Source organism: Arachis ipaensis, chromosome B8 (assembly GCF_059453495.1).
Source record: "Arachis ipaensis isolate K30076 ecotype BB chromosome B8, ASM5945349v1, whole genome shotgun sequence".
Lineage (NCBI taxonomy): Eukaryota > Viridiplantae > Streptophyta > Magnoliopsida > Fabales > Fabaceae > Arachis > Arachis ipaensis.
In genome coordinates, this window is record NC_142443.1 from 135,405,968 (window position 1) to 135,420,689 (window position 14,722).

The window sequence follows — 14,722 nt, forward strand, 5'->3', positions numbered from 1 at the left end:
CATGCGCAAGATGAGATTTTTTTAGTCTAATAATTCAATAATATACTTTATTCCATATTTTTAAATATTAATAACTAATTAATAGATAAAAATAATAAATTTTGATTACCCTTTATCATTCCTCTTATAATTTTATACCCTGTATGGCACGGAATTTTAAAACTTGTTCCATCGCTATATATATTAAGGGTATCTATTATAGAAGCCATAACATAGAATAATCCAATCCTCATAAAAAAATCAAGGATGTCTAATACTAACAGTTCAGTACTTGATTGCTTCAAACCTGATGCAAAATTCAACACGCGTGATCGGAACACTGCAAATTATCATCCTAGTATTTGGAAGGATCATTTCCTTCAATATGCTTCACAATCCATGGTATGTATCTCTCTGTATTGTTGCTTATACATGCATGCAAATGCAATAATAATCAATAGCCTTTTTTATACAAGTGATGATATAATTTCCTGCACTTAGGTATATCTTTTATATGGATATAATGCAGGAATTTGACCATGAAACGAAGGCACAAATTGAAAATCTGAAGAAAGAAGTTGTAAAAATGCTTATTGATGCCTCAAAGCCCATTGAAGAAATAGTTAACTTGATTGATTTAATATGTCATTTGGGGATTCAATATCACTTTGAAAGCGAGATTGATGAAGTGCTGCAACAAATTCACAAGAATTATACAAAAAATGGAGAAATAATAATTGTTGATGATAACCTTCGCTTACTTGCTTTGCTTTTTAGGTTATTAAGGCAACAAGGATATCACGTTTCACCAAGTATTTACCTTATTCCTATTCTTTTTAGCTTACTTTTATATTTTGGCTTCAAATCATCTTAGTTTAATTTTTATATAATATAATACATAAAGATTATTTTCATTTCAGTCATTATTAAAGTTTGAGAAAATTTTACTCTCCTCCTCTACGAGATGCTAAAATGATACTCTCCTCCCCTCTATTTTATAAATATACATTCCTCTCCCTTCAAACTTTTAAAAAACATCATCTTTAATCCATTTTAAATTTTTTGTGTTAACTAATATTAACTTTATCCATTTTTTAAGAAAAAATAAATTATTTTTTGAAAAAATACTCATTAGCAAAAATTTTATTTTTTATTATTAAATTTTGCTGACCAAAATACCCTTTAATAATTTTTTTATTGATTAAATTGTATTTTTACTAAAATATTTTTAAAAAAATTAATAAATTAAATTATTTTTTTAAGATACCTATCCTTCAATAATTTTTTTAATTATTAAATTATGATTTTACCAAAATTTTTATTAACAATTTTTTTATATTTACTATTAATTTTTCGATATCAATATATATTATTTTAACATTAAATAAAAAAATCTTACCACTATTAATATGTATAACAATTAATATATATTGATATTGAAAAATAATCTTACTAAAATTTTTTATTTAATGTTAAAATAATATATAGATATCGAAAAATTAATAGTAAAATATAAAAAAATTGTTAACGAAAATTTTGGTAAAATTATAATTTAATAATTAAAAAATTATTGAAGAATATTTTAGAAAAAAATAATATAATTATTAAATTTTTTTAAAAATACAGTTTAATCAATAACATAATAATTTATTAAAGGATATTTTGGTAAGCAAATTTAATGATAAAAAATAAAATTTTTGCTAATGCGTATTTTTTCTTAAAAAATGGATAAAGTTAACATTAGTTAACACAAAAATTTTAAAATAGATTAAAGATAAGGTTTTTTTTTTTTTTTTACTAAAGATATGAGACTCGAACCCGCAACCTCTTAATTGAGTATGGGGAGACTATGCCATTTGAGCTATTACTCATTGGCAAAGATGCGGTTTTTTAAAAGTTAGAAGAGAGGAGAATGTATATTTATAAAATAGAGGAGAGGGAAGTATCATTTTAACAACTCACAGGAGAGGGGAGTGGAAGTCTTAAAATTTTTGCTTTTTGATTTTGTCTCTGTCTTTTCTTTTCTTTTTTTTTTTTTTTTTGGTTATTTATACTTATATTAAAACATTAGCTTTCTTTCATTATAAATATTTTCTAGATGTTCTGTAATGTGTACGTATACATATTTTTATTTAATACTTTATTTATTTTTTCTGATTCAATTTAAATGTTCAATTCTACTAACGACGAAGGAACTAATGAAAAAAAGTCATCTTCAACTAATAAATTAAATAATTATTGGATCACAAGAAAATAAATCCACCCACTCATATTTTTTTAAATTACTTTTTCATCCTTTTTTACTCAATATTTCTTCTTTCTACCAAAACTACAATTTTACCAACTAGCATTAGCCAGACAATTAACTTTAATTTTAAACCTTAAATTTTAAATTTTAAACCTTAATTTCTAAATGTTATATATATATATATATATATATATATATATATATATATATATATATATATATATATATATAAATTAAATTTATTTGATTTTCTTTCACTTTTAATTTTTTTTATTATTTTTAGTTTTACAGTTTTCTTCTTTATGTTCATTTTTTCTGATTATTAGTTGATTTTCAAATTATTCGACTAAATTAATGTTGACTCTCTAAATTTCTTTTTGGAAAAGTGTAGGGGCAGCAACTTTGTTAAATTCTGGCCAACATGTAACCAGCAAAGAAAAGTGAGCCATTAGATGAAATCTCAAACCAATCTCACACCATTAAAACTATCATTAATGGCTATTTGATGGCTACAAATCACAAAAGTTGCTGGCCCTAGCATTCCTTGTTTTGTAACAATTTGATTGTTGTATCTTGTATGGAACAATATCTAGATGTGTTCAACAAATACAAGGATGAGAATGAAAACTTTAGTGAAAAACTTGCGAAGGATGTGGAAGGATTGCTAGGGTTATATGAAGCATGTCATCTCAGAATTCATGGAGAAGAAATATTAGATGAAGCTTATGCATTCACTTCCACTCAACTTAAATCCATTGCAACCCAATTGAAGCCTTCACTTGCAGCACAAGTCAAGTATAGTTTAGGTCAACCTTCCCACCAAGGTTTGACAAGATTGGAGGCACGCCGTTTTATTTCAATATATGAAGAAGATCCAACCCATAATCCCACTCTCCTCGTTCTTGCAAAATTAGATTTTAATTTCCTACAAACCTTGCATCGAAAAGAAGTTGGCAACATTTGCAAGTAAGCTCTTTAATTTAACCACAAAACCATCCTACTTTGTTAAATAAGATTTCAAATTCCTATCAAAATAGTCATCTTATTGGTTAAATGTTTATACTCTTCTACAAAAGTTTAAAAATCAAAATGTTTGGTTTAGATATATATTGAGTGTTAGTATTAACACCATATATGAAGAGAGCAAGATTGAGGAACTCGATAAGTAAAGGCTATTCTTTGCTGAAAAAGTCTAGTGCCAGCAACTTTTGTGTTTTTTGGCCAGCACTTAACCATTAAAATAAAAGTGAGTGATTTTCCACTATTAAATGTAATTTCACACCATTAAAAACACTATTAATGGCCAATTGATGGTTACAAAACACCAAAATTACTGGTCCCTAGCATTCCTCTTCTTTGGTACTCTGTTTAACTGTAAAATAGTTTTAAGCAGTTGTAATTAGTAGGTGTTATATAATGAATGTTTTCTATTGTTAAGTGTTGTTGGACTTTCTATAGCATTCCTCTTCTATTGGGTACTCATAGTTAGTTTATTTTATTTTTGTTAAATGTTTATAGTATAAATTAACTGTTGATATATTTCATAAAAATATTTAGGAGACAATAGAAAATAAATTCGAAGTTTTCTCATTTTGTATTTCTTAACTGTTAGAATATATTAAAATTAATTAACATTGATTAGAATTATTTAGCATATTCGAAGTTATCTAAATATTACGTCTTTATTATTTCAATTCTCTTAGCACCTATTAATATCTTTTATATTGTATTATTTTATACAACTTGAATATATACAAATCTTTTTTTACTTCTCTTTCTTATCTTTCTAACATTAACTATCACTTTTTTTTTTACATTCTTTAATTACTGCCAAAGTAATTAAGTAATATTTGATATAATAATGGTGTTATTATAGATGTTATATGTATAAAATTATAAATGTTAAGTTAAATAAAATAATTTTGAGTTGTTATCTCTCTAGCATTATCGAAGTTAAACTTATTTATTTAACTAACCACACCATAATTATTATATATAGCATTGCTATTGTGTTTTTGTCCTTTAATTTTTAGGTGGTGGAAGGAGCTTAATGTTGCTGTAAAACTACTATATGCTCGAGATAGAATTGTAGAATGTTGTAACTGGATTTTGGCGGTTTATTTTGAGCCTCAATATTCTCAAGCTAGGAAAATACTGATAAAATTAATTGCTCTTATATCAATTATTGATGATACATATGATGCCTATGGAACTATAGATGAATTAAAACTTTTCACGGAGGCAATTGAAAGGTTGGTTAAAAATTATAAATAGATGGGTAAAGTATTATTTTTGTCTCTGAAGTTTGATAAAAGATTTAAATTTTTATGCATTATTGTTAGATTGGTTTTAAATTTTTTGAAAATTTAGCTATCAAGGATATATTTAATGCAAATTGAAAACTTTTGGGATAAAACTGAATCAAAATAAAATTTAGAGATATTTTTAACATTTTTACCAAATTTTAAAAATAAAAAATATACTTTATCCTAAATAGATACTAATTTTTTTATGCTAAGTAGCTGATATTTTGAGTCCAACTAATTGATGGTGGTACAAAACTCAAATATTGGAAGAGAAAATAAAATTGAAGGAATTGAATGGAAAGTTCATAGAATGTTCAAAATTTGAGTTTTTAATGAAAATATCATGTCTTTATTAATTTTAAAATTTGAAAGTTAATTTGGAATTAATGGTCACAAAATTTGTGGATATTGATGGTGAACTATCAAACTGTTCTAACTTCCAAAGTTTTTGCATGGTGGGATACATTACAGGTGGGATATTAGCTCCTTGGATGATCTTCCTGAATACATGAAATTAATTTATGAGTCTCTCCTCAAAATTTTTGAAGAAGTAGAACGAGAACTTGAAAAACAAGGAAGAGCATATTGCATTAAATATTCCATAAAAGAAGTAAGACCCCTTTTTTTAACCTCTTAAAAATATATTATATTTGTTTTGTGGACTGTATCTAGCCAACTCTGTAAAATAACAGGAATGAATGGATCCTTTCAATTATTAAAAAAAATTAAAAATGTAAAGTGTCATCTTTAACTTTTTATTATTTTTTTCATATTTATTTTTGATCTCACTTATAAAATTAATGGTAGAATATCACATTTTACTCTATCAATTGTTAAAAAAAATGAGAAAATTTTTTTCCCAATAAAAATAACAAGTATTATTCATTTTAAATTTGATAACATTTGCAAGATTTATGAGATACATATCATACTACCGATCAAATTTATTCCATTGACATGCATCTCTTAGAGCCAAATTCCAGTCAGATCTAAAAATCTTTTGAAGAAGAGGCCAAAAATTAAATATTTATATAATTAAATATTATATTATATAATTGATAATATTATTTTTTATTATTATTATTTTTAATAAAAAATTATTAATAAGTGTTATATTAAAATAAAAATTCTACTAAAAATAATAATTTTATGTTTGATATCATTTATAATAACTAAAATTTTAATTTTTATCCTTTATTATTATAAAGAATATAACATGAATAATATAGATTAGTTATTCTGATATTTTTTATATATACATTTAAAATAAATTAATGAATAAAATATGTTATTATTTTAATATCATAAAAAAAATAAATATATTTAAAAGTTAAGAAAAAAATTTAAAAAATAGAAGGAACAATTAAAGAAAAAGAATTCATCAAAATAAATTACTAATGAAAAAATAAAGAATAAAATTAAAGGAACAATTAAAAAAGATTTATTGATCAAAATAGTTAGCCTAAAAATATAATATATTATTAATATTTAAAATGTAATAATTAGAATTTGAGCCCAAGTCATAAGACAACAAAAATATTCTAATTAATCATTAAACTAATAACTCAATTTTAAAATTAAATGTATTATCATATAATTATAGAAATTTTAAAATTTTTTAGAAACTATGACCCTAACTCCAATTAATAATCCTTTGACATTAAAAAATCCAAAATTCAAGAATTGAAATTCAATCCTTTAATTTTTTTTATTTTTATTTTTTATACATTAGTAATATATAATAAAACTTGAAACTGAAATTTCATATGGCCTGACAAATTGAAATATTAAATTGACACATTTCACACTCCAATTGTACATTATTCTAAATACTTCCCGAATTTCTTTAGTTCATTTAGTTTCATCCTTTCTAAAAATAATTAAATTCATAATAAAATTAGATTGATTGAATGGTTAATTTATTTGTCTGCATAAATAAATATTAAAATAAGTTTAAATTTTATCTTAATTAAATGGTTAATTCACTTATTCTAAATTTATTGAGTTAGAAAATACTGTAAAAAATTAACAATAATGATTTGGTTATATAATACGTGTGGAATGGCAGCTTCAGAAGACAATCCAGGCCTATATGACTGAGGCCAAATGGTTGAATAACAAGTATATACCAACAATAGCAGAACACTTACAGATATCAACATTATCATCTACTTATTCATTTCTCGTGACAAGTTCTTACATTGGCATGGAAGATATCGCCATAGAAGACATCTTCAAATGGGTAACAAGTAAACCCAAAATTGTTAGAGCTTCCACAATTATTTGCAGGTTCATGGATGACATTGTCTCTAATGAGGTATATTTATGTGCAATATACAAACACAACATAAAAGTTTAACTATCATATTAGGTATATATATATAATAATTAGTTATTCGTATATATAAAATATATATTAAAATATAAAATATACATTAAAAATAAATTTAAAAAATATATATTTATACTAAAAATAATAATAGAAAGACAGTAATTTAAAATTATTTTATTTAATTTAACATCTAAAATTTTATATATGCATTTATAATTACATACTTATTATATTTAAAATTATCCATTTATTTTAACCATAATTAAAAATATAAAATAATAAAAAAAAACTTTGAACTATTTTAAATTGATTTTTATTGTCTTTCAAATATTTTTTGTTATACAAATAAATATATAGTGCTGACTTTTGTGTGCATATTGTATTTTTGAAAGTTCAATTTATATTATAATTGAATTTTAATGTATAATTTTTTTCTGAATTTTTTCCTTATTATTTAGTCATGTGAAAGTTATTTTAAAAACTAAATCTCATTGAATAGTTTGAACAAGAAAGAGAACATGTTACCTCAATAATAGAATGCTATATGAGAGATTATGGTGTATCTAAAGAAGAAGCCATTCAAGAATTGCAAAAGGGAGTCACAGATGCTTGGAAGGATATAAATGAGGAATGCCTCAAGCCAACCAAAGTTCCAATGTTATTTCTAACGCGTGTTGTGAACATGGCACGATTTATTGATGTGATGTACAAAGATGAAGATTGCTACACTCATGCTGAAGGAAAAATGAAGGAATGCATTCAAGCTTTAATTGTTGATTCGGTGCCAATCAATAATATGAGAAAGAAGGATATGAAACCTTTTATATATGCCGGGCCTGCTACACATACAAGTATCCAAGCATCTAAGTTGGCCCAGCCCAAATCGAAGACACGCGCATAAGGAAGCATAACATGGCGCGTCAAAATCACGCGCTCAACACAAACGGTTACGTATGGCAGACTCTTCCACTTCCTCCACTTCTTCCACTTCTCAAAACGCTTCGAAACCAAGGAAACGCTCCCATTTTCGAGCAAAAATCAAAGTTCAAAATATACAAATCGTTGTTCGAAACCTCCATCAAAACAACATCAAACTCTCCGTGAAGAATCTGAAGAGAAAACGAAGCAAATACACTCAACGTAAGTTCATCAAGATTACTGTATATTTTAGTTTTCTTCTACGTCGTTCTTCTAGGGTTTACTGTGCTATTATTCTCGCTTCTTTGTCACACTGTTCTAAGTTCTACGTCATTCTTCTAAGTTCTACGTCGTTCTACATTCTTGTTCTAAGTTCTCTTGCTACTGTTGTTGATTTTTGGGGCTTTATTCCGTAGATTGGGGGTTGAATACTGTTTGAACTTGTAATGTGACTTGATATTGATGCATGTTTGAGTGATATCTCACTGATATATATGAATGTATCTGAATAATATCTATCTCACTGTTATCAATGGGTGTATCTGATTCTTACATATGGGTGTATCTTACTCTTATCAATGGGTGTATCTGACTCATATATGCGTGTATCTTACTGATATCTGAATTAATTTGATATTGAAGCATGTTTGAGTGATAACTGACTGATATATATGGATTTATATGAATAATATCTATGGGTGTATCTCCCTGTTAACAATGAGTGTATCGGATTCTTACATATGGGTGTATCTTACTGTTATTAGACCTTGTAATGTTGCTTGATATTGAAACATGTTTGACTGATATCTGACTGATATATATGAATGTATCTGAATAATTTCAATGGGTGTATCTCACTGTTATCAATGGGTGTATCTGATTCTTACATATGGGTGTATCTTACTGTTACTAATGGGAGTATATTTGTGTGTATTTTTTGTTTCAGACAAAATGGCAGCAAGAAACCAAACGAAAGACCTTAAGTGTGCCACACATCTCCTGAGTGATAAGTTCAGAAACATGGCTGAGGAGAAGAAGGCAATTGTCAGGGATCTCGGATTTGGTGGGTTGATGCACGTCCCACCTCTAAGGGTGGATCACCAACTCTTAAGGGAACTGGCAAACAACTTCAAACTTGGGGAGAACAGACTGAAGACAGGATATGGTTCTTTCCAAATAACACCAAAGACAATAGGTGATGCGCTTGGCATCAATGCAACAGGTAACTAGCTCAAAATTATAGGTGTATATTAAGCTCATGCTTGGGTGTATTTAAGGTTGATGCTTGGGTGTTTTTGAACCGATTTTGATACTTTGTTGTTTTCTTTTTTGTAGGAAATCTGTTTCCTGAGAAAGTTGAGTATAAGCAACTTTATAAGCAACTTTCTGATGATGACAAAATAATTTATAGAAGATTCCAGGGTAAGACCCTCAAAAGTCTTACCGATGAAATGATGGAAATCGGCGTTGGCAGCGAAGAGGAACGCCTGATGTTCAAGAGGATATTCATCCTCTACATACAGATGGCGTTCCTTTTGCCAACGACGATAAACAAAATATCGCCCGTGCACCTCGCCCCAATTTTTAAGATGGACGGCATATCGGAGAGAAACTGGGGGGCGCATGTTTTGACCTTCTTGATCAAAGGCATCACAGACTACCAGGATAAGAAGAAGAAGGCAATTGATGGCTGCCTCTTTGCCCTCATGATAATATACTTTCATCTTTCTGAAAACAAAGGCAAGAAGAGGGCCGAAAGACCACCAAAGCCTTGGATTGCCAACTGGACTAAGGAGAAGTTGGTGGAAAGAATGACTGCAGAAAAAGAAGAAATTTTGGTAAGTAAACATAATATGTTGCTTGTATTTTATTTACCTGAATGCTGCTAGCTAAAATATCTCATGTTTCAGGGGATTGTGAAGATGGCGGAGACAAGAGCAAGAGAAAAAATGAAAGAAAAAGAAAAAAAAGAAAAAAAACAAGAAATAAAAAAAACAAAAAAAAGGAAGGCGAGTCCAACATCGTCTTCGGAGACAGAAACAGCTACTGACAGTGACACTTCTACCTCTGAGTCTGAGACTCAACAAGACTCGGAGGATTCAGCAAGAAAACACCCCATCAAAAAGGGGAAAAAGTAAGTACCATACTTGGGGGTAATTTCTTTTTCGAGTTGGGTGTATCTTGTTGATCACGTTGGGTGTATTTTTAGTATGTTCTAAATAATCACTGTTTGCCTTCCAGAATGGACTCCAGAAAAAGAAAGCAGAGGCAAGAGGAGCCAGATTCTGATTCAGAATCTGAATATGAACAAAGTGATGAGTAATGTCCTGAAATTATTACTCCTTTCTTTTGGCTTCATTATAAAGATTTCGTGTATTAACTGAAGTGTCTGTTATTAACTTATAGGAGTGAAGAATCATCACCTGCAGAGAAGGAGAAGGAGAAGAAAAAAACAAAAACAACACCAAAAAAGTAAGCACTTCTTTGCATAATATTCTGTGATAAAATTAATTTTTTATTTCTGATTGGTACTCTTTTTTTTCCACCCAGAACACAACCAAAAAAGAAAAAAGTTCTCGTGGAGGATTCACCTCCTAAAGAAGACCAATACTTTGACGGGTACAGTACCTCGTAAGCTATATTACCGTCTATCATCGTAATTATTTTTGTTAACATCTTCTTTTATGAATGTAGTGAGACATATGAAATATCAAGTGACGAACTGGATGAATGGCTAGGCCAAAACGTTGATAAATCTGCTGCAGAGGGGTATGTCTTGATGGCCTGTCTATTTCATATTTTGTTGTGTTTTGTATGCTAATAATTGTTTCTTGTTTCGCAGGGAGAACCAACCTGACCTGCGATCGACAGAAAGTTGCTATGTGTCGTCTGAAACGTAAGAAGCTTTATTATTTAATAAAATCTTGTTATCATGATTTGGGTGTGTCTTGTGGAACCATTTGGGTGTATTGCGTGGATCAAGTTGGGTGTATGTTGTCTAATAAGTTGGAATATTAACTTTGTTGTGTTGCTTGGATCAAATCTGTCTTAGAATACCGGCTGTGAACTTGGGAACTGATGCTCCTTCCTCTCAAGGAAACACAGAACAGAGTAGTGTAAACCAGCCGTCACAGAGCATGTAATTTCTCTTTCAAATAACCGTTACTTTTGTTCTTCTATTACCCTTCTACTTCTAATTCTGTATATATTTTTTTTTAGAAAAAAAATCCCTTTATTATTTTATTCAAGAAAAAAAAGGCAGGAAAAAAAAGCAAAAACTGCAAGTATGTAAGTTCTCAAAAAAACAAAGCCTGTCTTCTTTTTGAATTGTTCGGGTGTATTTCTTGAATTTCTTTGGGTGTATTTTAGGTTGAGTCCGTCTGATTCGAATATGATGGTTGTGAGGGAACAGACACCGTCCGAAGCGCTTGCAATGTGAGTTTTACAATAATATTCAACCTTATAACCTTATTATTTTCAAAGGCGTTGTTAACCTTTCATTTTTCTTCTTGTTTAGAGTCCCAATTCAGGTTTTTGTGCCGGCATCCCAAACAACCACTGAGACAGATTTTGAACCAACCCCTATGCTACAGATTGAAGGGACTACAGAAACGTAAGAAATAGTATTGAGTGTATATTTGTTTGGAGTTTGGGTGTATATTAGCTAACAGTTTGGGTGTATATTGTTCCTGATTAGTTTCTTTTACGCCGTGATTAATTTTTTGTAACTGTGCAGCACTCCTGAAACCCCCAAACAACTTCAAGAGACCACACCCACGGTTCCCCCAGCTCCAACTAAAGTGTAAGTTCATCAGACTAAAATCAATCTTTGCTTATCATCTGTATATTCTTATTCTTATTCTTATTCTTATACATGATGACGCAGTCATCCAGACGCAGAAGACGCTGCTGCCCTGTTGATGATGGCACGGACAGCTTCCTATGTTCCGAAAACAGATCCAGGGGTGCCATCATTCAGCCTTGGATTGACTGATTCAAGCCAGGAGGGGGCGTCAACGCAGGAGACAGAAAGGGAAAAATCTCCAGAAGCTGCGAATTTGATAGAACAATTGGACAGTTTGGTCCAAAGAATAGCAAGCAGCGCAACGAAGGGAAAAAACACAAGTCCACAAATTCAGAGGGAGACTGGGGGAGAAAGTTCTGCAAAGTTTGAAACTCCTCGGGGATTATATCAGATTACGGATGATATGAAACAAAAGTGCTACATCTGGGGGACAAGACTGAAGGAAGATGCAGATGGCAATACTAACGAGTATGAGGAAATGTGCACTCTGATTGGCCAAGGAAAATACATTTTGATGAGAATGCACCTTGCTTCCCTCCAGGCAAAAAGTGATATAGAATCTCAGGTAATATTATAATAAGATTCATGTTTTTACACCAAAGTCAATTACAATGCTTATTAATGTAAAATTGATTTCGGCATATATTTCTAGATTGTATCTGCCATCTGCCTCATCCTCAACAACAAAAATGAAAAGAGATTTCAAGAACAAATATACTGTCTCCCCCCCGATATTGTGGTAAGTCTTACTTCTACGAACTTCGGGTGTATTTTCTGTATTGATTTGGGTGTATTTGTCACGTTCCATTGGGTGTAAGTTTAGTATTTCATTTCTCGTTTCCCATTCTTGCAGTGCATGGCACTTTCGGATCACCCAAATGGGGAATTCGTATCACCAAAAACGGAAAAGGAATTCAGGGTGGAAGCCTACCCGAGTTTCATTCCCTTCATAGATAGAAAAAAATTGACTTCGCACCCATATGTAAGTTTTTGTTTGCTAAATTTGTTAGTACGCTTATTTACTTATTTGCAAAATAAAATAACACACTGTTCCATGTGTGGCAATCCTTCAGATTTTTGCCCCTGTCTGCTACGCCGGGCATTGGTGGTTATGGCTGATAAATACAAGAAAGCGTAAATGTCAAATACTTGACCCGCTACACAAAATAGCTCCCACTGATGAGAGAAAGGCCATTAATAAATTCACTGTAAGTTGCCTCTGTCTTCTTTACTTTAATAGATAGGTCTATTTCGTTAGTTGTGATGGGTGTATATTGTCCATTCAGTTGGATGTATCTTGTCCATTCATTCGGGTGTATTACTGATTTGTTTTCGTATTTAAGGGATACGTATTTTCAAGATTGATAACATATGCCGGCGGGAAACCTCTTCAGAAAGGGGAGAGGGAGAAGGAAATTAAATCACCATATGTTAAAATATCAGGCCAAAAAGCAAGGTATAAATTTGTGAGTCTGATCATTAAACTTTTGTAAATGAGATTTGTAATTTATTTTCTTCGTTTTCAGCTATGACTGCGCTGTGTACGTTATGAAGTGGATGGAGATAATTGAGCCGGAAAACATCAAAAAGGGGAAGTATCAATGGGATAATTGGCCACAGGTAACTGTCTTTAGAACCATATAACTCTGTATTACTTTACTGAATTAATATTGTTGTTTAAACAGAATATACTTTTTTATTGTAGGAGGAGGTGGACCACTATAGAGTGGAGTACGCATCCCGGATACTATTCAGTGAGATGAATACACAGAGAGATCAGGCAATTAGAGAGAGTAGTGCTATAAGGCTGTCGAAGCCATCCTCTATATTATTAAGTCCGTTTTGTCAGATTAATTCTGCTGATATAGAAACTGGGTAATCCAACTGCTTGGTAGTTTGTAAATTGAACAAATGATGTAAATATTTTCCATTTATCTACAACTTCTATTCCATGTATATTTTTTCCCATAGTTAAACTATCTGTGCTGGTAAACTATCTGTGATGTATTCAAAAGCTGTATTGCAGGTGGTAAAATATGAAGGAAAAAACACAAATTATAAACTGCTACACCCAACGCAAGTCTAATAATACACCCAAGGTTGTATTAAATATACACCCAAACTGTCTGCGCTGTATTCAAAATGTATGAATTACATGTACTAAAATATGAAGAAAAACATCAAATATAAACCCATAACCTGAGAATTTTTACAGCTTTTGTTTTATATATATCTATATATGTGTCTATATCTAAATTGTGAATTAACGAAAATACACCCGAAATAACGGTGCTTTTACACCCATATTCTGTAAAACTATACACCCAACGAGTTATCCCCTGCTGCTGGTACCCTGAACTGATAACTCATAACGTGTCCTTGATATTGGCTGCAATTTGAATGCGCCGCTGATGCAGCATCAAACAGGTTTATCTGAAATATAACACACACACATTACCTAAACTATTAACGAGAAAAATAAACTCATCGCCACAAATTTAAAGAACATTACTTTTACCTCGCTTAAAACTTTTGTCTTCTTCTTCTTTGTGGCATTTGCGATCTGTTTCTCCAGCTTTGAACCTAGCCTGTTTTTTGGACGTCCTCTTGTTCGAATCCTTAGCGGGCTTTGAAGCTCGTTAACGGATTCCAAGTTGGCGTCTTCGTGGGATAAAGAAGATGTCCCCTTCCTTTTGGCTTTTAATGCTTCCATCTCGGCCATGACGTTATCGTACGCGCGGTGCAGAATTGCAGTCAGCTCCTCCGATTCGGAGGCAAATTCGCATATATTTTGCGAACGAAAAACCAATTGGTCGAACCTCTTGCTTCTTGGCTCCATTAGTGGCTCGTCGTGGCTGCTCTTGATGTGTGTGTGTCGCCTCTTTACCTTCTTGCTCCATCGTTCCAGTATGTATCTCGGTGACACTTGGCTTACTTGTTCGAAGCTTAACACGCTTAGTGCGTGACGGCACAGTATCCCTCTCGACTCGAATAATAAGCAATGGCATTTTACCTCGGCTGCAACCGAGTCGTAAGTAACCACGAACTTGTTGAATATTGAGCTGGAAACTTGTTCTCCGACTTCGTATACTGAATAGCCTAGAGCGGAATTCTTTAGTCTGGTGATGCAATTC

At 30.7% G+C, this 14,722-nt stretch overlaps 2 protein-coding genes across 2 annotated transcripts; both read left to right on the forward strand.

The window, feature by feature from the left end:
- The first annotated feature begins 246 nt into the window (after positions 1–246).
- On the forward strand, positions 247–7,766 carry LOC107611637 (putative terpene synthase 2). Its single transcript, XM_088497055.1, has 7 exons — positions 247–381; positions 509–791; positions 2,821–3,193; positions 4,261–4,479; positions 5,005–5,143; positions 6,602–6,850; positions 7,365–7,766. The coding sequence occupies exons 1-7, from the start codon at positions 247–249 to the stop codon at positions 7,764–7,766; spliced, it is 1,800 nt and encodes a 599-aa protein (XP_088353181.1).
- A 52-nt stretch (positions 7,767–7,818) lies between these two features.
- On the forward strand, positions 7,819–13,081 carry LOC110267413 (uncharacterized). The gene is made up of 18 exons (XM_088495866.1): positions 7,819–8,005; positions 8,730–9,005; positions 9,119–9,621; positions 9,694–9,917; positions 10,025–10,102; positions 10,190–10,255; positions 10,334–10,402; positions 10,478–10,552; positions 10,626–10,679; positions 10,836–10,922; positions 11,153–11,218; positions 11,301–11,396; positions 11,520–11,585; positions 11,670–12,153; positions 12,241–12,327; positions 12,442–12,507; positions 12,662–12,796; positions 12,932–13,081. Exons 1-18 carry the CDS (start codon positions 7,819–7,821, stop codon positions 13,079–13,081), a joined length of 2,769 nt encoding a protein of 922 aa, XP_088351992.1.
- The last annotated feature ends 1,641 nt before the right edge of the window (positions 13,082–14,722 follow it).

Coding starts and splice junctions, on each gene's coding strand:
- LOC107611637 (XM_088497055.1), top strand. CDS start 247: ATGTCTAATACTAACAGTTCAGTACTTGATTGCTTCAAACCTGATGCA. Junction 792..2,820: donor AGGATATCACGTTTCACCAA/GTATTTACCTTA, acceptor AACAATATCTAG/ATGTGTTCAACAAATACAAG. Junction 5,144..6,601: donor TTAAATATTCCATAAAAGAA/GTAAGACCCCTT, acceptor GTGGAATGGCAG/CTTCAGAAGACAATCCAGGC.
- LOC110267413 (XM_088495866.1), top strand. CDS start 7,819: ATGGCAGACTCTTCCACTTCCTCCACTTCTTCCACTTCTCAAAACGCT. Junction 9,918..10,024: donor CCCATCAAAAAGGGGAAAAA/GTAAGTACCATA, acceptor TTTGCCTTCCAG/AATGGACTCCAGAAAAAGAA. Junction 12,797..12,931: donor AGGCCATTAATAAATTCACT/GTAAGTTGCCTC, acceptor TTCGTATTTAAG/GGATACGTATTTTCAAGATT.